The sequence below is a fragment of the Balearica regulorum genome, chromosome 10 (genome assembly GCF_011004875.1).
Source record: "Balearica regulorum gibbericeps isolate bBalReg1 chromosome 10, bBalReg1.pri, whole genome shotgun sequence".
Classification (NCBI taxonomy): Eukaryota; Metazoa; Chordata; class Aves; order Gruiformes; family Gruidae; genus Balearica; species Balearica regulorum.
Genome location: NC_046193.1, coordinates 6,819,383 through 6,843,113, shown reverse-complemented (window position 1 = coordinate 6,843,113; position 23,731 = coordinate 6,819,383). Strand labels below are relative to the sequence as shown.

The 23,731-nt window shown below is 37.3% G+C and overlaps 1 protein-coding gene and 1 long non-coding RNA gene across 2 annotated transcripts; one reads left to right on the top strand and one right to left on the bottom strand.

Annotated features, from left to right (window-relative positions):
- The first annotated feature begins 613 nt into the window (after positions 1–613).
- LOC104636239 (inter-alpha-trypsin inhibitor heavy chain H3) lies at positions 614–23,691 on the top strand. The gene is made up of 21 exons (XM_075761878.1): positions 614–741; positions 4,958–4,981; positions 6,064–6,230; positions 7,257–7,361; positions 7,783–7,945; positions 8,886–8,996; positions 9,625–9,750; positions 10,294–10,410; positions 11,170–11,338; positions 11,653–11,778; positions 12,025–12,206; positions 13,177–13,362; positions 14,297–14,436; positions 14,817–14,971; positions 17,543–17,569; positions 18,493–18,543; positions 19,177–19,290; positions 19,875–20,079; positions 21,222–21,394; positions 23,015–23,126; positions 23,227–23,691. The coding sequence occupies exons 1-21, from the start codon at positions 652–654 to the stop codon at positions 23,354–23,356; spliced, it is 2,673 nt and encodes an 890-aa protein (XP_075617993.1). The 5' UTR covers positions 614–651; the 3' UTR covers positions 23,357–23,691.
- LOC142603121 (uncharacterized) lies at positions 20,552–23,296 on the bottom strand. The gene is made up of 3 exons (XR_012836995.1): positions 23,171–23,296; positions 22,187–22,257; positions 20,552–20,654 (listed from the first exon to the last, which is right to left on the bottom strand). It is a non-coding gene; the product is annotated as an uncharacterized LOC142603121 (long non-coding RNA).
- Positions 23,692–23,731: the final 40 nt, after the last annotated feature.

Genomic DNA, 23,731 nt, shown 5'->3' with positions numbered 1-23,731 from the left:
GTTAAAAAGATAGAGAATTAATGCTGTCAAGATAACAAATAAAGAAAGTGGGCCTTGCAGCAGCAGGCTGAATGGGTATTGATTGTGCAACATGCAAGACCCTGGGAGCTTGGGTCTGGGTTTCAGCTATGAAGATGGACAGGAAAGCATGTAACAGGAAGTTTCTGTACCAGTCAGGACATGTGTCAGATAATGATACCTAAATTGGGTATCTGAGTGATATGCAGGATTACAGGAGGTTGTTTTTGAAGAGGAGAATAAATGGGTTTAAGAGACTAAAAGCTCTGTTATGGCTGCAATAAATTTGAGCCAGGGACAGCCTTAAGAAGGTATCAGAAAGGGGATGGTTTTCGTTTGGAAAAGAGGTGAGTCTGGAGCTCACTCTCAGTTGCCTGTACAGAAATGGCTGTTGAGTTTCTGCCTGGAGATACTACATAGAAGAGACATTGCTGAAATATTCTGTACATTTTGTAACAGTATTTTGTAACAATATTCTGCAGATTATGCAAATTCAAAATTCAGTATTTGATTTTTCCCAAATGCCTAATGTTTAATCCCACTTTTCACGCTGGGTTATTTATTAACACTCAGTAAACAAAGCATTATATATTTATGCATATCGTTCAGGTTGGAACCTTACTTTTTTCCAAAATGGAAAACCATCTATTGCTTTGTATTTTATTGTTGATTCCTGCCTTTGCATCATCAGACTTTTTGGTAACCCATATCCGAAACGTCAAGGTAAGTAATCAGCCATGTATCGTGCTCCCATTATTTATAGATGAACCTCCTGCCATTTATCAGCATTTATCAGAGAGTTCATACAGCGCTGGCACCAGGAGCTTTGTGTTCTCTACTACCAGTGAACACAAGATCAGACTTGGGACTCAGACTAGTTTAGCTCTAATCAGCCTCAGTTTTGTATCAGGTCTGACGAAGCTCCCCTATCTCTCTTTTTAAAAGCACCACTTTCCTCTGTTTTTCCTGTCATCACCACATAATGCTAAAATGTTTTAGTGGTCTTATATTTAAATGTGTAAAACAATCAGTGCTGACAGGGAACTGATTTTATCATCTGTAAAGCAATGCAAAATATCAATCAAAAGACGCCTTGAGGAAGCAGAAAAAAGAGATGTAACATGGCATCCAGATAAATATGTCCACTATCAAAGTGGCATAGTAGGATTTTTCCTCAAAAGATGTGCATGTTAGCATAGCATGAAATATATTTCTGTCCCTCAAAGGCGCCATTCTGTTTTAGACTAGATCTCTAAGACAGTGCTTCCTTATGTTCTGCCTAATTTTCTTGAGTTAAGTTGCCGGCTACTACTCCTCACTTGAATACATTATTTTCCTCTCTCTCAGTGGTTACATGCTATGAAAAGTTACAGAGGACAAATCTCTTTAGGGAGCATTGGAGGTTAGTGGGTAGAACAGGACAAAGCAATTTACAGTCAATTTCTGTTGATTAGGTTCTAGCCTTTACCAAGACTTTTTCTTTGAAAGTCAGGATAATAAGAGATCTAACTTTTACAAATCAGCTTGAGATTTATTGCTGCAAATTGGAGATGCCATGGATTCTTATTATTTAACCATTATGTAGTCCAGATATAATGTAGCTTTTTCCTCCTGATTACCGTACTGCCTGTTGTTCTCTGTATGTCTTGCAATGCTAAAGCCTTTCTAAATGGAAAAAAGCCAAAGCTCTTTGCAATGCTCCATCCGAACACACAGAACACTAAAGAAAAGTCAGTTGATTCTCCCAGTTTTGTTATATACTTTATGCAAATGTAATTTTATTGAAATGGAGTAGATTGCTATCCTGTGTGAAGGTCTGAGTCCCCATCCATGTCTTAGCTCCTTTGAGCAAGAAGTATGCCAGTGAGGAGTGATGAAGCATGGCTGGAAGTCTGTGTGGCTGATGACCTTCAAGCTCTCAAAGCTGCTTTTAAAGCCATAGTCAGATAAACACAATTGGCAGACCTAATTCTGCTGAAAATTGAATAAAAATCCGAATCAGAGATTGTGCACTTGTACACTTTGTTCCTATGCATGCAGCTACTAATGGTGGGAAAGTTTTTCTAGATTAAAAATTACCCATAGAACTACATATTGAAAGCACTCAAAGCACAAGTAGCAATGATACGGCCTTCCTTTTATGGCCCTCTCATTTTGGCAGCAGTGAGACTCCTACATAGCTCATAAGGAAGTTTAGTTTTCATAGTTTAGCTGCATTATGGTCTCTTCTCAGGGATATTGAATTAGCATCACTTGGGATGATGAAATCTTTAATGTTGCTGTAAATTTGGAAATAAGTTTCATGCCTTATTTTCGCTATGTAATACTTAGGGATGTATGCAAATATCTCATTCAGTAGTATGGGCTCCCAGAGGTCACTTCAGGTTAACTGTACAGTCTTTGCTGAATCTTTTAGTCATGCTGTGTTTTAGTTTCCCAAGCTGTAAAATCAGGGTGTCTTTCAGGAAGTAGTGTCATGGGAGCCTTCTTTTCCCTCCCTGTTTTCTTAGGAGTTCAAATTTCTTTTCCCCTCTGCTCTTCCTCTCCAATTTCTATAGATTTTTGCACCTGTATTCTTTGCTGTTGCCACAGCAAAACAGCATTAAACAAAGCAGAATTTGTTACTGTTGCACAACTGAAAAAAATTCTAATAATTGGTGCAACTGGTAAATATGTGGAAATACTATAGAAACATTTGATCAAGTAACTGTAATTACACAAGGTAGAGGATATTAAAATCTCAGCTTGGTCTAGAATTGCATAACACATTTTTTAATGGGACACTATCACTTTCTACCCACTAGCTTAAAGTGACCTTGGATGTTAGTGAGGTCTCTAGCTACATCCAAGTGAATCATTAAGAATAAAAAAAAAATCACAAAATCACAGAGTTACCTAATCCACTTCCGTGTGCAAATCGGGGTCAGCTGGACCAGGTAGCTCAGGACAATGTCCAACTGGGTTTGAATATCTCCATTGAAGATCAGCTGAAGTACAAAGTGACTAATACCTTTCACTGAGAAATTTTTCTGTATTTTCCTTTTCAATGACGCTAGCAGAGTATGCCTCAAAATAATTATAGAATCAGAAGTCTTTCAAAACTACTGTAGAACTCATAATTCTGATAAAGAAAGTACGCAACAGCAATTCTGTAAAAATTAAATGCAGGTAAAGTATCTTTAAATTTACGAGGCAGTAGTCAGAACTGCAGAATTTGTAACTAAAGAATGCATTTTTTGTAGTTTTTTTGTATTCTTAAACTGTTAGGTAATTCCAATACAAGGAAAAGTTTGTGCCAAACAAAATGACATTTCAGTGATTTCCAGCTTTTCATTTCCCAGGGTCCGTACCTCCGTTGTTTGTGTTTTGTAAAGCGAAATGATTAGCCATAATAACAGTATAGAAATAGAAAAGATAATTTCAGTTTTGGAAAGGACAGATTTGAATTGGTGCATACTTTACACAGGCATTAAAAAAAGTCCACATAGGTTTATGAAACAGGAGAGGCATACACACAGAAATCACCTGTATGGCAATAACAGTTTGAGAGATGAACCTTGAGAAATGTACACAGACTTTTTGGCCAGAGTCTTACAGAAGTTGAGAAACCTCCCCACCAAAAACCTTGCATTACCATAGATTTAATATAGTGTCTTGAAAAATACTCCAAAATAAACAAAAAGTAAGTCTCTGTGCCTCAGTTTCTAATCTGTAAAAATCCTAACTGTGAAAGGTAACAAAAGCCTTAAATGTACCTGTATCTGATTTGTATCGGACTTGATACTTTATTGTGTCTTTACTCCTCTATTTGGAGGAGCAGGTGAACGTGCTTGCACAAAATGTGACCCATGAGGCTGTTGGAGCCAAAAGAGATAAGGTATTTGCAGCTGAGCTTACGGGAATTGAGTTATACAAGCTGTTATTTTAACGTGATTCAGTAAGCATGTTTGAAGCATGTTCTCTCTTTCAGAAGAGAGTACATGGTATTTTTGTAGAGGTTCTAATATTTGCACCTACTGTGGGAGCAAATATGGCAAAAAAAGTGTTCTAACAGCTTTTTTTTATTTCCATGCAGCCTTTCATGGTGACTGCCTCTCCTCTTTGTAAGCCTGCTGAATTACCATCTTACCTATTTATGTTAGAAGGAGAGACTATTGGGGTGAAACAGGAAAAATTTAGGAGTAAGTCTGAAAGAGTGTAAGGATGGGTCTGTCTGATAGTTTGGATGTGTATGTGACTGGAAAAAAAAAGTGCAGACTGGTTTTTTGTGCTTTCATAGAAACCCTTTTTTTTTTTTTTTTCCTAAGGAAAATTAGTTTGAAAAGACAAAATATATACCACAGGACCCAGAACCAGGAATTCCCAAGAAAAAGATGTCACTCTCAGGACAAGATACTCTGTTTTTACTTTGATGTCACCACACAGCCAACCTATACTCAAGGAAGCCATATTAAGCAGATTTTAATGTATTCTTTAGTCTCAATGACATTTAAATATAAATGGCACTAAGCATTCGAACCTCTTTTCCTCTCACTCTCCCCTCATCTCTCAGGTGATCCATTATTGTTTTTCAGCTAAAAGAAGATAACAACTTCTTGTGTCACTTGAGCAAAATACAAAATCAGCAACATTCAAAGTCTAACTTATCTTTCAAACCCACGGTATCTAAGGTGCACTAACATCAAATGAAAACCAAAAGATTCACCAGAACTGGGAATGCTGTAAACAAATTAATTATACCTGCCTCAGATGCCTTAATTGCTCTTCCCTCAAATTTACTTCAGTTTACTAAGGAGGACCTTTCTCAAACCTTCCTTATCCTGGACAACTTCTTTTGACTTGGAAGCAGAAGAGAACTACATAGGTGCTGAGTGATTTATTTCTAAATGCAGCTTTTCTACCTTAGTAATGTTTTTTTCCCCTGTTTTTCTCTTTACAGAAGCGAAATGCTGATAATGACTTGGTGAGTAAGGCTTGGTTTTGTCCAGGCTAGTGAGAAAGATTTATAGTGACAAGAATATTCTTACAGCATGTTTCTGTGAGTTGAGACAGAGCGAATGATATTTTTAAATGTGTTTGACGAGGGGAGTAGCCCAGAGTTGCTTGTTTTTGGCAGTTCCTTTCCAAGGTCTGATGGAAACTCCTGGAGAAGGAAAGAGAATGAACAAATTATTTTTAACTTTGTTGTATTTGAATAAATAGCAAAGTTGTTTAAAGTCACCTCTGTATCTCTAACAGACATCCATTCTCTGCTGGTTTTATTTTATGTTGTAGTTACTTTTAAGGAAGGCGAGAGACCTCATCTCTGGGGCTGATTCCACTTGGCACCTGGACTTCACTTCAGCAATGCTTAAATGCTTTGATTGGGGACCTTCTTAATCAACCAGCCAGAGATCAGGCCCACCATAAAAACTCCAAAGTTCTTTTCCGTGCTGGTTTTGCTGCAAGATGCAGACCTTGTTGTTACTGAGTTGCCTAAGGCATCACATCTGTTGTTACCTATGCTTTCATATAGCAACCTTATACCTGAGCACTCAAAGAAAATAAGTATTGCCCAGTTGTGAGGAAATGGAGAATAACATAAAATGGAATATGGAGCCATCTGGAATTGTCTAGGTCTATTTTTAAACAAGATGTCTACTTATATCCCTGCTGTAGGAGTCATCCACTCAGCTGATAATTAGTCACTAATAGAGAGAGGCAGCACTAAGTTGTGCTCTTTGACTAACCATAAACAAAAGTCACAGTCTCAGTAGTGAAAAAAGCTCCAATTCTTATAATGGCAATGTCTTTGCTGTGGTGGTATTTTGTTAAAGAGGCTATAGTTATAATGCATGGAATAACATGGTGATGGCAGTGTGATAGCTATCCAAGGAAACGCAGCTGTGCTCCAGTTCTTGTAATAAGGTCATTCCTGGTTTGCTTTGGAGTGATAGAATGTCCTGCCACGATTTCTTTTTAAAAATACGATTATGGCTGATTAACACAGACATCAATGTAACAGCTAGCTCTTTTTTTAATTTTATTTTATTTTTCAATCTACAGGTTGTCAATGGGATAGAAATCTCCAGCATGAAAATTGATAGTAAAATAACTTCCCGATTTGCCCACAATGTCATCACCAGTCAAGCTGTCAATCGTGGAAATGTGCACAAAGAAGTCTTCTTTGATGTTGAACTCCCTAAGACAGCCTTCATTACCAACTTCAGCATGTGTGTAATCTTTACAATATTGTGAGAGAAGACTGAAAACCTGTGTAAATGCAACTGGGAGAAACCGAACACAAATATTCATTTTTACTTTGCCATTTGATAGATTTCTAAATGCCTCCTGGGTAATTTTCTGGTACTGTTAACTTAACATGCAAGATACTTGGAGAAAGGCAAACATTGGTACATCTATAGAAACGATGACTAATTTTCAATTATTTCTATTCATCTTCATGGACCTTAGGGAACAGGGAGTCTTCTCTGGAGATCCATTCACCTTTTCAGAAATACTACTTACTCTGGTGTTATCAAACCAGAAAAGTTCCATTATTTAATTTCCCTCATGGCATTATAGCTTAATTTATCTCTTCATTTTAAAATCGTATTTGAATGAAAGGCAGGAAATAGAATTTTTCCTTTACATTTGTATCTTTTGTTGCAATAATATGCAATTCTCACACCATTATGAGGTTTAATTCAGTTTAAGCACATCTGTCTGTGCTAATCACACTATGCCTGTTTTATTGTCAGTTAAAAGAAACAGTAGCTTTTAGGGCAAAACTATTCTTAATGCATGCTAGACCTTTTATTATAGGATGAGATGAATCTCGTATGAGAAATATCTGTTTAATGGTGTAAGGAGTCTAAGGATGAAATGTTCAGCTGTAGACTGCTACATTTGGACAGAGAGTCGGCTTGCCATTAGATGAGATGAGATGAGATGGTCAAGCTGCTGAAGTGTAGGAATATGGCAGGCGTAAGTAGTGTTGCTATCAGCCCAATTTTGATCTAATTCATTTTCAGAGCAAAAATTGGTTTAGATTCTCTTAAGATATGAAGTACAGAACTCTTCATTCTAGCTAAATTCACTGAGAAGACTAACTTCAGTGAAAGTGCTCAAATCTTGGCAATATCAGATTCCTGAAAGTGCTTTTTAGCAAACCAATCAATGAACATAGAATTGCCTATAGTAACTTTTCATGTATCGGTGCAAACCATTCAGCTAAACTAAGACTTTTTCATCCGCAGGACAATTGATGGTGTCACTTATCCTGGAACTATAAAGGAAAAAGAAGTTGCAAAAAAGCAATATGAGAAGGCTGTTTCAAAGGGACAGACTGCTGGTCTTGTCAAGTAAGAATGATGTCTTGTGTGGCTTCCACACCATCATCCTGTAGCAAATTGTGAGATTGGAAATACCTTGGTCTGGCATATTTCTGAAGTTTGTTTTTTACAGGACCAAAGAACAATCATTAAGTTAGAATTCTTGTAGTGTAAATTATAAAAAGAAAATACAACTTCTGACTACACAGGCAATATCTGCAATTGTGGAAAGACTGTTTGTGCAACTTTTATTGCCTTTGTATGACCTGTTCCTGGAATTAAGCTCACTAGGAAACTCGAATAAATTCTACAGTTTGAGTATAATTTTAGCAATAGATCAAAATTCCCATCTTTGTTTTACTCCTTTTTGAAAGTCATACTCCACCAACCCAAACAATAAATATTGTGAAAGAGGATAAAGATATTCTTTTTCTTACCCACTTAAATACAGAGCTTCAGGAAGAAAAACAGAAAAATTCACTGTCTCAGTGAACATTGAAGCAGCCAGTAAAGTCACCTTTGAACTCACATATGAGGAACTGCTGAAGCGACAGTTTGGAAAATACGAGATGTTCATCAAAGTAAAACCGAAGCAGCTTGTCAAAGATTTTGAGGTAAATGGCAAACTATCAAATTGGATACTGTAACTTAAGAGATGATGAAATTCTGTACATTTGTTGAAAGTGGAGTACCATGGTTATTCCCATTGGTTCATAGGTGTGCTAAAGGCCCATGATAACATTTCTAATGAATCACGTGGGTAATCCAGTGTGCTTTAGTGCAGATTTTTATTTGTAAGCCTGACAAATTGGCTCAGCTACTAACCCTCCAGAAGAAATTATATATGGAAACCTTGAAAAGCCATTATGATGCCTTGGGGTAAAACAGAAGACTAATAGCTTTTATGAATGTCTTTATAGCATAAACTACACCTTTCTCACACCACCATGAAACTATATCGTCTTAAATTACAGTGATATATATATCACATTCTAGAATACTGTGGCTTTTGTGTGCCAAAACTTATCTTTGGTCACTCCTAACTGCCTTGCTAATACCAGCTCTAAGGCAAAATATTTCTCCTTTGTGTGCCCAGAAAATGCTGTGTAAAAGTCATTACAAAACTTGGCATGTATAAGAGTTTATGCAGCATTATTTTAAACACACTACGATAGAAGGCATGCTGAAATATAGGTCAAAGTTGGGCACAACTCACAGCTAATGGCTGGGTTATATTTTTGAAGGACTTGACTATTTATTAACATTTTACAAAGTTCCAATATCTAGCTTTCAAACAAGTTACATTTCTATTAAGGTTTATTTGTTTCTAGCTTTATTTTTAAATTCTATGTACAAAAAGGCCTGTTTCACTGATGGTGTGTTCACAGAAGTGTGAATTTGGACTGCTATTATGAATTACAAAAGTAAATTTCTTTTGCTTTTACAAAAAATCCCTCTTTTACATCCATAGTTGCCTGCTGATCCTCTTGTAAATGGCTGAGTTGATGTGTTGTGGGGTAATCAATGACAATGAATTTTCAATTAATATTTCAGATTGAAGTAAATATCTTTGAGCCCCAGGGTATCACTGAGCTGGAAGCAGAAGGAACATTCATCACCAATGATCTACAAAATATCATTCAAAAAACTTTCACAGATAAAAAGGTACAATGACTACTGCATTCCATAATTTATTTATTATGGTTATAATTCTGAAATGATAACATCAGTGCTAGCAATGGAGGTGAGAGGGAGAAAAAAATAGAGAAAAATGCAGTGAAGGCTTGTCTGTGCAAATGAGCTCTGAATTCCAAGCTAGCAAGTTGAAGACCACCTCCACACAGTTCAGAAGCCACGTAGCTGTTAGCAGGGTACTGTACCCAAACTAGTAGGCCTTGTCCCACAGCAGTAGTTGGAAACCTGCGTACCAGTAAGACTTTTTCTTACAGAAGAACTGAGTCAGTAACAGTTTTCTCATGTATGGAGGTGGTAGAATTCCTAAGACGTAGACTGCCCAACAGCCTGATCAAAGGTCCCATTCAGAGCAGAGGGCTGAACCAAGGAAGGTGGGGAAGTAAACATATGAAGCAAGTTCTAGATAGCAGCCTTCGCATATCAGTTATCCATCAATAAATATATAAATACATATGGATACAAACTAATACCTAACATGGTAAAACAGGTTATTCTCATGTCTGTGTATATAAATATACTAGTTTTACAAAAATGCAAACTTTATGTTCTGTAGAAAATTTTCAGCTATTAAGGCTCTAATGAAGGCTTTTCTTTTCAGGGACTTATCTCTTTCAAGCCCACTCTTGATCAGCAGCGAACCTGTGCAACCTGCTCACAGTCTGTCTTGGATGGGGATTTTACTGTAAGGTATGATGTGAAGAGAACAACTCCAGATAATTTGCAGGTAAATCTGACAGCTGGAAATTTTGAACTGTTGAACAGCTTAGCTTGCATGGTAAAGGTGCAGTGAGGGCCAGCTACTCCCTAAAGGACAGGGAGCTGAGTGCGATGGCACAGGGCCTTCCCCAGCCACGAGCCCACTCCCTACAGTACCTGAGCATGGCAGACCCAGAGATTGTAGTCAGAGTCAGCTGAGAGTCCAGGTCATCAGGCAAGTTTGTGGTGATGAGGCAGCCCAAGGTCAAGGTGGGAAATCAGTCTGCAGGGTGGGATCCAGATCAGTGGAGTCCGTGGACAGGAGCAGGTATGGCTGTGACACAGCTGGAGACAGGTATTCTTACAGTGTAGCTCGAGCAGGGATTAAAAGCTCAGCCTTGTGCTTAAATGAAGCTCTTAGGCTCATGAGCAGAGCTGAGACTGGTTGGGGCCATTAAAGTCTATTAGTTCACTCAGAGGCTAGAGACTAAACAAAAGTAATTTCTTTTTTATCCATTTTATCTTTATAATATACAAAAGCTTTTTTTTTTTTTAACCTTTTATTTTTCAGATTGTCAATGGCTACTTTGTACACTTCTTTGCACCAACAAATCTTCCAAAGTTGCCCAAGAATGTTATTTTTGTAATAGATATTAGTGGCTCAATGTCTGGAAGAGAAATAGAACAGGTAATTTATTACATTTACTATAGCGTCCCAATGGAAAAGCCTCTTATGATGGAAGGGACATGCTGGCTTATAGTACATATGTGCTGCTTAAGCTATACCAAGTAGTTTTATGCTCAGTACTATAAGTATTAATTTTAGGCAATACTGTAGAATAAAATTCTATACATTCAGGCTATACTTACTACTTATAAATGTTATCATTTGAAAACTCTCAATATCAACATTTCCAGAGAGTTCTGTCACATATACTGGACAGTTTCAAAAGTAAAATGCGCATACAGTATTATGTGCATTATCTATGTTGTTCATTCTGTCTCCTCGGGGAAGGGGCAGGTCTTTATTAGTTGGGACAGCTCATTTTAAGCTAATGCTCAGAATTTTAAGGTTTTGGTGCTGCATCAAAATAGCCACGCTTGCTTCCATATGAGCTTCTCCACCAACCTGTAGCTACCCATTTCCCATCACTTTCAATTTGCCATGCCAGCTTACCTCAGTGTAAGCTACGATGCATGACGTGAGACCTGATTTTCCTCTCAGTTACAAAGAGTCACTAGATGTAATTGCAACTGGCTGACTTCACTAGAGTTGCTCTGAAATAGACGCAGGGACTGGCAAGGGCAGAACAAGCTCAGAATTTTTGCGTGACATACTGTGTAAAAGGTAAAAATACCCAAATGCTGAGAGATTAATCCTGTAAAAACTGTAAGTACCTGTTTTCTTAAATATTGAACCATGCATTTAAATTTCTTTGTCTTACAGACGAGACAGGCACTTCTAAAAATCTTAGATGACATTAAAGATGATGACTTCTTCAATTTCATCCTGTTTGGTAGTGAAGTACACACCTGGAAAGAAACATTAATCAAGGCCACTCCTGAGAATTTGGATGAAGCAAGGAAGTTTGTTCGGAGCATTGACACTGCAGGCAGTTAAGTACTTTACTGGACTTACCAATAGGTCGTTGCGTAAGTTAATTTATCAATTCAGTCTGTGAACACAATGCCACAGCTTTTTTTTTTTTCTAATTACTGCTGAGAGACTCCCAAAGTTGAAATTTATTCAGCATGACATCTATTTTTCCTTATGTTTCCAAAGTCCAGATACTTTTCTGTCTAAACATCCCCCTGCTTGCAAACCCAAATATTTCATTTTCATACTGTAATGAGCTCTTGACAGATTCCAGTGAAAAACGGGCCTTTATTTTGACTGTGCTGAAATCAAACTTCTGTCTCTACCTTGCAGTGACAAATTTACATGGTGGTGTAATGAGGGGAATTGATATGCTGAATGCTGCTCATGAAGGAAACCTTGTGCCCAAGAGAAGCGCTTCTATAATTATCATGTTAACAGATGGCCAACCAAATGTAGGTAAGTTTGTGTTGGATGGAATAATAGAGTGAATTAACTAACAAAAAAATGCTCAGTTAAAATTGGCCTCCATCTTTGACTTCTGGATGTTTTCATGATTTAAATGCTACTATACCAGCATCATACTAGTAAAGCAAGTTTTTGATAATGCCTCCTAAGAAATCCAACCATAACTAGGCACATTTCATTTTGTGATAATTTTACTGATTTATGAAGAAAACGCAACGTTTTTCTGGTTTGATGCAGGCATATCAAATACTCAGGACATTCAGGAGCATGTAAAAAAAGCCATTGAAGGAAAATATCCCTTATACAATCTGGGTTTTGGCTATGGTGTTGACTACAGCTTCTTGGAGAAGATGGCGCTGGAGAATAAAGGATTGGCACGTCGGATTTATCCTGACTCTGATGCAGCTTTACAGCTTCAGGTACAGTAATCACCACTTAAATGATACATGAATTCAGATGACTATACAGACATTCTTATTTTGAAGTAATCAAAATCCCAAAGTGTGGTCTTGTACTGAGATACTAAAGAGTCTGCTGTAATCAGAATATTAGTTGCATTTAATTTTCCCCTTCCCTTACATAAGCAGGAAGTGGAAGGACAGTAAAAGGGAGATACTGCGGGCTACAGAAGAGGGTTCAAAACTTGGCATAGGGTGACACAAGTCATGGTTCTGAAGGACACTTCGGTGTGCAGCAAAATTGCTGCAGTCGTTATATCTCCCATACCTCACAGATCATGTAGTTAATGTCATGTCAAGGGAAGAGAAGGATGACAGAGCATAAAGGCTCTAGATATTCTGTCTTTAAGAGCTTACTGCAAGCAGGAGTATCGTACCGTACTTCTGAAGCGTTTTGTAGTCATATAAGGCATGAGAACAGGTATAGGCAGTGCAGAGCTGCTCTTTTTTTACTTCTTGCATTCCAATAGCAGCCATTTGAAAAATTCACCAAAGAATTTAAATACTAGATTTCATTGCAAGCTCTGCCAAAATCAAATTCCTAGTCTCCTTTGGCTTATGTTGTCATTTCAGTCTCTGCAGGGAATAGATCTAGAAACTCATTTCTGTCAAATGGGGGGAAGCTTGGGATCCCTCTTGATGAACATTGATGGAACTCATCATCCACAGCATGTTGTTCTCAGATATTTTTCTGCTCTCTTAGTGAGACTGAGGAGTGTGTATGTCCTTTCTCATTTCCATTATTTGTAGATTTTTAGGCCTTGTACTCTGAGATTATACTGAATATTTAAATATTTCTGCTAAAATACACTTTTAGTTTTCATTGCTGAAATAGGAGGATGTTTCTGGGTACAGGTCTTCCTATGAATTAAAGAAACAATGATAGTTAAATGTTTTCCTTTTTTTTTTTTTTTTTTTTTAAATCCTGTAGGGGTTTTATGGTGAGGTGTCAAATCCCATGCTCACGGATGTGGAGTTAAACTACCCAGAAAATGAAATATCAGACCTAACTAAAAACAGTTTTAAGCATTTCTATGATGGGTCAGAGATTGTGGTGGCTGGGCGCTTTATAGACAACAACCAAAACAGTTTGACTGTAGATGTGAGAGGTGAAGGCGTAAGTATGGATTTCTTTGACTGAAGTAAGGCATGCAAAATGTCTGAATGTTCAAAGCTGGCAATACTTAAAATATTTACTGGTGTTTCTTTACCTCAGCGACAGGATGTGTTACTGCATATGTAAGAAACTAAATGCGCCAAAGTCATTGCTTTTAAAACTGAAAGTTACTTGTGTAACTCAGTCAGGTATACTGGGGTCAACAGCTTTGTGCAGTGTGACTGCATTAGCTTTGCTAACAAATAAATTTATTTTATTTTATTTTTTTAGTTGAGTCTGTAAATATCCTACCTGGTTCTTTCAGGAGCCAAATGTTCGGTGTTCAAAGACACTATAGTCTTCACTGGGTGAAGAAAACTGATAGATAAGCCAGCTGAATATTTGAAACATCGTCCTCTTAAAATAGAAGTCTAATATGAACCAAATGATCTAGATTCTGTAAAATTGTTTGCCCCTAATATTGAATAAACACCACACAAACATATTATAGATCATGTTACCATAAATACTGTGAACTGCATATATGCCACATGCACTGTGGTGTATTAAATATATTATATACAATTAGGTATATTTCAAATACAAATAATGTATTATTAGTAAGTTATCCAGCAGATCTGCTTCAGCATGTTCCTATATGAAATTGGTGTCATAGTCAAAGTTCTTTAAATCCTGAGTAGCCAAATTCTAATGAACAAAAATGCCATGTGAATTTGGAAACTGTGTTATGTCCTATAGCGTACACTACTGACCTTCAGAGAAGCAATGGAACAAAGATCCTCATACAACACTGACAATTTCCTGGACAAGTTCTCTGTAGGACCAGACTGCTTTTCAATTTAATAAGATTTTCAGATGTGAAGGTCTTGATTTTGGGAGGTTCTGGAAGTCCCTGGCTGCATATGATACAGAGAATTTTCCTTATTCCTAACAGGCTAAGGATGCTTTGTCATATACTACACAACAAGATGCTGAGCAAACAGCTGAAGCTTTGCAAGAACAAGAATACATATTTGGAGATTACATTGAAAGGCTCTGGGCTTACCTCACTATTGAACAACTTCTGGAAAAACGGTAATTATATCTAGAATAACATCTTCCATGAACCTGTTAAGCCATCTGACGGGTGCTGAAATTCACATCACACTGAGGTGGCAATGGGAAAGCATTAAGAACAGTAAGGAAAATCCCCCAACCTATTCTCCTCCTCAACCTCAGTATTCCTGTTTCAGGTTACAAATTAAACAATTTTAAATTATTGCACATACAAAGCACAGTTGTGCCTTTTTCTTGGATATCCAGTGGAATCGGAAGTGCTCTTAGACTGTAACAAATATTCCTTATTCATAAATTAGCTGCAGAGAAATTACTTCATTTTAAAGAAAAATATTTAATCCTGAGTTTGGTGAATAATTTAGCAATCATTGATGCTAGGAGTTTCTACCTGTATTCAGCATTGCAGCTACAGGAGAAGAAAAGGAGAATCTTACAGCCGAAGCTCTGGATCTCTCACTAAAATACAAGTTTGTAACACCACTGACATCCATGGTGGTAACAAAGCCAGAAAACTATGACAATCAAGATGGGATTGCTGATAAACCCATTGAAGGTATAGACATTTTCACAATTTTACTGTATTTGAGAAGCCAAGTGTTACTTTGATGTTGCCCTAAAGAAAGGCTTTCGTGTGGGCACAGTTTTAATCATGTATCTGAAAAATCTGCTTTCTAAGCTTTGCACATATATGGTTTATGCAAAATTACTTTTCATTGTAAAGCTCATTTCCATCAAACCATCCTTCATTACTAAATCATACAAGCAAAATACTATAAATTCAAAATGAGTGTATTTTAAGCTAAATATATAAAATATTACGTTGAAAAACCCCAAACCAAGAAGCAGTTCTAATCTAATAATCCAGCTATATTCAGTTTCGTTCACATCGCTTTCTCCTTTATTTTTCTATGTACTTCAGCTTAGGGATAGATGTGGTAACATCTTTCTACATAGAAAGGGAAAATTTGCATGAGATCTTTCTCATGCAGGATACACCTGGTTGTTAAAAGATGGAGATTATGTCTGTAAAACACAGTATTCATATATATTGCAGAAAGAGAAGCGATTATATTGAAAGTGCACAATTTGTTCTCAACTCCTCTGATACTTTGGCTAATCATTAACTTGGTGCTCGGTAACACACTGTACTTTCCTAGAGTTCAGCCTCTTTGTTTAACCTGTGCGAAACAAACTGACTCTGTTCCTCTTTAGCAAAGTAAGACAAATGTTATCCGCTCAGTGCACCCCAAAGCCACGCTGTCCTCATCTCTGTGCTGTTCGGGCCATCCTCATCTCTGCCACATTCAATAGGTCTGACAAATCTCTTGTGAGGCTTTTCAGTCTCTTCGATTTGCATCCATTATTTTTTCCCAAAACTTTTGCTTAGTGCCCCAAAAAGTTCCTCCCAGGCTCTGTGTGGGCTCTCTGCTGGCTTCCAGATGAAAAACTCTCTCAGCTCCTGAATTTGGCATGGTAACTTAAGGCAATTTAGCATAACAGAGACACTTACTGGAGGTTAGCGGGCTTTCCTTTCAACTGGAGTAAGTCCTGAAAACAATGAATTGCTAAGTGCCCTTCAATTCTAAATAATTCGTCAGGCATTCTGCTGATAAAGTTTTTGCATTATTTTTCTTACCTATCATAATGGGATACCGACATAAGAACACTTCATGTTTAATTTAACATTCAAGTCATTATACAGCTGTAAACTTTAAAGTCGCTATGCTGGACTCCGTAAGATGGAAAAACTTACCCAAACATCTGACAGAAGTGGCATCCACTCAGAGTGATCTTCAGCTCTTTGCTTTGCCTTTCCAGGTACTTGTAGTACAAAGGCCCTTTTCTGAACCTCTTCCCAAGTAAATCTGCTTTGCATATAGAAAGTATAGAGCAGTAATAGGAGAAAATACTCAAAACACCGCTGCTGTATAAGAAAAGAAAATAATTTGCACACACCCTAGAATCTAGATTCACAAATCGGATTACTGAATCATTCAGTCAGTATTAACAGAATCATGCAAACGCCTTGAAAACCACAAAAGAGTAAAACCAATAAGGAACGTTTTGCAATGTGAAAGTTGCATAACAGTAAAACAATTACTAATAGTGCTCTTGCCATATACATAACTAATTGCAGTTTTGCTGCCGCATATAACAGCTTTTTACTTTCAGTGTATTTCTGTTTGATCTACAGATACTGAGTTGTATCATTGGGAAGAAATGGAATTGTAAAATACTGAAGATACCTGGTTCAATTGTCAAAGAGTTTTAATTTTTTTTTTCTTAGAATATGTTTTAACAGGGTCAGAATCCTTCCTGTTTAGTCATACAACTGAAACTGTAAATCTCTCTTTTTTCTTCCTTTTACTTCTTACCTGCCTGTGGTAACAGCTGAAGGTATGTACATTTCTTATTAAATTTACTTAATATTTTTGTTACAGATGGATTTCCTGCATCACTCGATCTAGGATGGAATATTTTCATAAAATTCTTGGTGAATAAATCAAAACTGTATTATAAATAGATTAAAAACTTCTCAGCTGGAATAGTTTGTAAATACCATTTTCAGTGTGGTTCCTCCTATCTCTGATAATTGCAGCATCCCACCATCACAACATTCAGGCCCAGTACAACTAAGTTGCTTTCCACTGTTGACTCCCAGATACCTGTGCGTAGCAGTCTCTCATACAGAGATGTCTTTGCTGATTCTGTGACTGCTGCTTCTTCAGCACAAAGCCCTGTCTTCAGCCACCCCTCCATAGCTTCAGATGTGAAAAGAGTAAAGACTAGAAAAATGTGGAGGCAGGTGGGTAAATCTTACTGACCTCCCAGCAGTACAATTTAGAACAAGATGGCACAGAGGAATCTGATACGAACAGGTTGTCCCGACCCCTTACAGAGCAAACCTCATGCCTTTGGAGAAGTAACATTTTTGCTGAAAAGGCTGTCTGTTCTCAACATTTGTTTTGTTGTAATACTGAATAGTCTGTTTTGACTCAGTTTTTTAAATATTTAGACATGTATACATAATTACAAAATTTTGGAGTCGGTTTTGGTGGAAGTGGGAGAGATTGTTTTTTTTATTCTTTCTAGCCTCTGAAATAACATTTCATTTCATTCACAGCACAAGCTGTCACAGCTGTTAAGCTGGGTAAGTCATGAGTTTAAGTTTCTGAATGAAACAGCATCTATCAAAGGAAATTGACTCAGACAACTGAAATTACCAGAGAGATAAAAACTGCCTTTTCTGGGTTTACAATTGTATTTTAACAATACTGCCAAATTCTGCTCACTGCTAAAAACACACTTAAAGATTGAACAATACGAGATAAAGAAGTTTCGGCTAAATAGCTTTTAAGGAGTAAATGCCAGTTCATTAAACCACCATTTTTTCCTGAAAGCTGTTTTCCAAATACAGAGGATGGACCTGAATTTGCATCTCTGTTGGAATTATATAAAGCAAGGGACTATAATGTCAGCATCTCTGGCTAAATTAATATGTTCAGTTACTTATACAAAAAGAAACTGTTTTATTCAGGAGAGAGCCGGACAGCAACTGACCCTTCAAATTGCTGGGTGGGCAGTCTTGGAAATGGGAGAGTTAAATTTAAGTTTTTGCTCTGGAGATTAGTCTCAGTCTATCTCAATCTCTGTCTCTATAGTTTTCTCACGTCTTCATTGAAAAGAGTTAAATTCATTCTGGAAAAAAACCCAAATGTCAAAATCTCAAAAGTTTTCAATGGATGATGTTGCATTTACTTGCTGATAGACAGCTTAATCCTTAAGTCTGAGACGTTTGTGTCCTACAGATACGTTACTTGGGCCTTGTGGAAACCCTCAAAGCAATTTAGGCTACAAGAGAAATCTGTCTTTATCCTGAAGCTTTGCTTGATTCAAAAGGGGCACAAACTGTCATTCTATGGACTATATGCTTTAAAAACTAGGATGGAATTAGCAATTTACCTAGCATATTAATTTCCTGACATCTCACATCTGCAGTGCAGATAGTGTGTAAATATTCCATTTTAATGTGAATTTTTCTCATTTTTTTTTCTCTCTGTTTACTCTCTGCAGCTCCACAACTACATTACTTACTCACAGCACAACCCACGTGGCATACTCTTGGTGAGTAATTTGAGTAGAGTCTGCTTAGGAGAACAGAAGAGAGTATTTAAGACCAAATCGCACAATTCTTATGACTCTCTTAGATAATGCCCTTCCACAAAAGCAGTGATTTTTTATTTCCAAGGGGCTAGCATTTTAATTGACTTTAAAAATCTCTAAATATTTTTTTTAAAAGATTAAGTCACTGAGATTGTATATGGTCATTTTCTTAGTCCTCCTTCCCACTGTCAGGCTTTGTGCTGGTAGCTGCCCGTTCTCTATTCAAGCGAGCTTCCTGCCCTCACTAGTACGTTCATGGCCCTCAGAGATAAGCACTTAGAAGTGGCCATCCTGAACCTACAATCGATGTGCCACATTTTGCAGTGCTCAAAAGAGACACAGGATATATGCCACGTACCTGGGAAATATGATGGGAAAAGCAACTTAGTTCACTTTGGGGAGATGGTAGCAGCTTCCTTGGGACTCCGCCACTCCTTTGGAGGATGGGTGGGACTAAGCTGGCCATATAGCTGGGCTGGGACCGGTTCCTGCTGGTCCCCAGCATCAGCAGTTCCACTGCCATAGCATTAAACATTCATGCAGCACTTTGAACCTGTGTATCACTGTACAAATACTAGTGATTTGCCTTTGCAGTTGATGGAGATCCACACTTCATTATATCAGTGCCACAAAAAGATGATGCTATTTGTTTCAATATCAATGAAAACCCAGGTGCTGTGTTAAATTTAATAAATGACCCAGTTACAGGTGAGCTTTTAATTTTTTAAAATACAGTAAATCAGGATACTTAAAATGCCTTATGTTTAAAGACTATTTCTCTCTTTAATACTGTGTAAGCTTTTTTTCCCAGCAGAGTTGTTAGGATTTACTGTTGCTGTGATAGGGTACCATTACTGTGACTGTGTTTTCACTTCTCGGAGCAAAATGAACTTTTCAACTTTGTTTGAAAACCACTGTGAGAGTTGAGAGACATAATTTGTCTCAGTGAGTAGTAGTACAGCAATAAAAGAATCCTTAGGTTGCCGTTTCATGGAAAACCTGGTAAAGAGAGACCGATGTCACGCAGGCTATGTGCGCCCATCACAGACTCTTTGTGCTCTAGGAAGTATTAAACTTTTCTCAAGAAAGTGATTGTTGTCTCTGTGGAAATCCACAGAACAGCCCCCAGAGCTTTATTCTACTTTGGCAGAAACGTGCACAAGTAATTCTGATCTATTTTTCAACTCATATTTGTTTTCTTGAGTTGTTGTTAAATTTCTGTGACAGTCCTTGACATCAGTTGATCAGGTCCTATCTATAAAACAATACTTGATGTTTCCTTTTTATGTTAGGCATCACAGTCAACGGAGAACTCATTGGTGATAAGAGAGCAAATAGTGATGCAAAGATCCAAAACACGTATTTTGGAAAACTTGGCATTGCGAATAAGCATCTGGATTTAAAACTGACAGTAACTCCTGAGAGGATCACAATTCAGAATGGCAATGAAAAAACAGGTTTGACCTGGCTTGATACAGTCACCTTGCAACAAGAAGGGTAAGGCTCACAGAAATAATATCAGGCTCCTGTATTACTTTCTACACTTTTTTAGTGCTGATCAATAATATACTTTTAAGATTTGTTGTCTGAATATACAAAAGAAACTGATTCAAGTCCTGCTGGATTCTGCAGGATTTTGTCATGTAACTGCTGAATGATTATTCATAAATACCTCTGCTTGGAATAAGTAAGTGAAGAATTTTCTGTTTTGTGAAGGATTTTCTATTACTGTGACTAAGGTAGAACTAGATTTAGTGTTGTGCTTAATGCAACAGTGTCTTGCAAATACTTAAAGAGTAACTTTAGACATAGTGTGTAATCCTTCAAACAAAGACATAATAATGTGCTGTAAACAATCTCCATTTAAAAAAAATGGAAATTGGGATACTTATAGAATAGGTATATTTTGCCCTGTCAGCAGGTATCTTTTTTTGTGAGATTTATCTATTACAGAATCATTTGTACCTGTGCAAAGGGAAGTTTAAGAAAAAGAATGGGCAGCAGCTCCTCCTCCTCATTTACATTTTCATTGTGTGCCTGGAACAAAATGGCTACCTTCTCAAAGCATGGCACTGCAACAGAAAGAGCACCAGAGCAAAACCATTATTCATACAACATACTAATTTTTTTTTTTATTATGACAACCACATTGATGATATCACTAACACAATCAGAAGTAAATCTTCTTTATCCTAGCCCTGACCTAGACAGTTCAGGACTTGTCTTTTCTAAAAAACAAAAGGGAAAGGTGCCAGGTAGCATCCAGGCAAAGGAAGCGATGGTTTTATCAATAACATTTTTATTACCAAGCGTGAGGTGCTCTATCTACATATCTACTAAGCCATCTGTGACTAATTGTGCTGTTAGAGGACAAGGTTTGGTAGAAACGTCTTGCTGAAAAGTTTAAAGGCTAGGTAGCCTTTTACTGTGTGATTTAGTGAGTCTTGGACTGTCAGTGAACACACAGATTCTCACGGACCAAAGTAGGCAGGAAAACTGCTATTTTAAAAAACACTGAGCAATTTATAAAGCCATGTTTGTTCGTTTGTTAAACATATTTCTTCTTCTCAAGTTTCTTCTCATTGCTATTAAGTCTGGGAAGCACAATGTCCTAAGTCAAGTTTTTCTTTCTTCCTCAGTTTAACTTTGATAATTAACAGGAAAAAAAATCTAGTGCTCAAAATGAGCAGTGGTACTTCATTTGTTATTGTTTTGCACCAAGTATGGAAGAAACATCCTCTCCACCAAGATTTCCTAGGACTGTATACATTGGAAAGTGATAAACTGTCTGAACAGACCCATGGATTATTAGGTATGACTTCATTTAGTGTTTTCATGCTTGTCTTTCCTTGAGGCTATATAATTTGTAGACCCAATCTTGTACTCGGCCTTTCTGAACTGAGATAGTGGAAGAAACTGAAGTGACATTGATTTGCTGTAATAAGATTTCTGAGAAAATATTCTGGGCTCAGACTTTATGCATTATCTTTTCTTAAATTCCTCTGCTGCTGCTGAAATCACTACCATCCATTGTGCTCACTGGCATCTTTAAACCTCTTTATCTTCCTAAATCCCACTACAGATTTTTTGTTTTTCTTGCTCCACTTTTCCTTCATCCTCTTGGATAGTTTGATCTCTCTTTTCATCTTCATCACCTTTCTCCTAATTACAAGCACTCTGGGAAAATACATGTATTTGCTCAGTCAAAATTTGCCAAACCTCAGTTAAGGCATCCTTGTAAGAAAAGAAGTTTTTAAGGTATATAAGATGTATCTTGATTTTTCTAGCATATATTAAAATCACAGAATGCCTTGTATCATCTAAGATTTTCCTCATGTTACCTAACATTCTTTGTTCTAGTAAAAAGCGAAGTTGGTAATTCAGGGATCAAAATTCTGACCCCATTGAATCTTGTTTTCTGCCAGTGTAGTGAGTTTGGTGGTGTGCATTCTCTGTTGGAAAATACAGATATTGCAGCCGTTTTCCCTTGCCTTCCAGTTTTCATTTACAAAATCAGATAAGGGCAGCAAACATTCATTTTGGGTCAGTAAGTTTACTCATTGTGGAAAATAATGAACTTAGTCTTCTCAGTCTTGGTACACACTTTGAGGCCTGAGGAGAGTGAGCCAAGGTATCAGTGGTAGCACACGTTAGGTCCATACATCATGGGAAATGCTGTAATAAAACAGAAAAAGAGCAGAATAAGGATGGAATGTTATTTATGCTTTCCTGCTCCAGTCTCCTCAGGCTAAAGGACTTCTCTACACAGAAGTTATTCTGCTATGGTATGAATTGTAAGTAGGAAGAAAATTGCAAAAGCCCAGGTGACGTGTGGGTACGCCATATTACAAGTTCACTGACTTACGCATTGCTATTTTCATCATCTTTGACTTTGCCTCTGTACTTCACTAAATAGTCTAAAATCTGTGCTCATGAGAGCACTCAAAGCACCAGCCCAGACAGGGCAAAAGCGTGTGAAAGCTAATCCTGGCAGGAGTGCGAAAATTCCTTAGATGTCAGCCTTGTTCTGAGCATAGTCACATCCAAAAATTGCAGAGCACAACACATGCATTATGTGATTAAAAAAAAAAGCTAAAGACTTGGAGACGATGTAATAAATACAACTGAATAGACAAGACACAAAGCAAGGATAACTTGAAGATATCTAGAAAAGACTCATTTTACTGTGCATTCAGAAGTTGGAACTTACATGCAGATGATATGCAGAGAATTCTGGTTTATAAAAAGTAAATAATACCATAGACGTATGTTCAGCCTTGCACGAAATTTGGTGTTTGCTTATCCATTGAAAGCCCTGAGAGGACGTGGAAAACAGCATGGGAATGTAGAAGCTCTGGGGTTTCTGTTTGGTTTGTTTCTGGTTTAATATGTGCAACGTGCCTGAAATGGTTATTTTTGCTTCAATTTTTAGGGCAGTTTTTCCACACCATTGACTTCACCATACTTGAAATTCATCCTGGGTCTGATCCCAAGAAACCGGATGCCACGATGATTGTTAAAAACAACGAGCTTAGAGTAACAAGGTACAAAATAATTAAGTCTTTACCAAAGACTTAGGAAAGATTACCTCGTCAAAGTGCAGTTTCTGCTTTGATACTTCCATGCCTGTGTTTTCCCTTTCAGGGGCTGGCAGAAGGATTACAGAAGGGATCCTAAGCACGGCGTTGACATTCCTTGCTGGTTTGTTCATAACAATGGAGCTGGGCTGATAGATGGTGTTCATACGGACTATATTGTTTCCAGTCTGTTTTAAACAACTACAACTTCCTCCAAATTCATGGGTATACAGAATATTTGTCTGAAAGAATAGTATTTTTCAGTGTTTAAGTGTTAAAAATACATAAGCTTACAGTGTTTGGCAAAGCCAAGATGTGATGGATTCTCAGAGTTTTACTACATATTTGATCAAATCTTAAGTGCTAAACAGCTGTTCTGCTTGTGTGCACGGATTACCGCTCATCCCCCAAAATATCCTCATTTTACTGACTTAATTTACTAGTTTTCAAATTCTGACTTAAAATGTTACTTTGTAAAACATAACAGAAACATTCTATCCAATTTTAAATCAATAAAAGCATCAATACTTAATAGCTTGTTCTGTTATTCCAACAGCTAGCAATGTTTCATT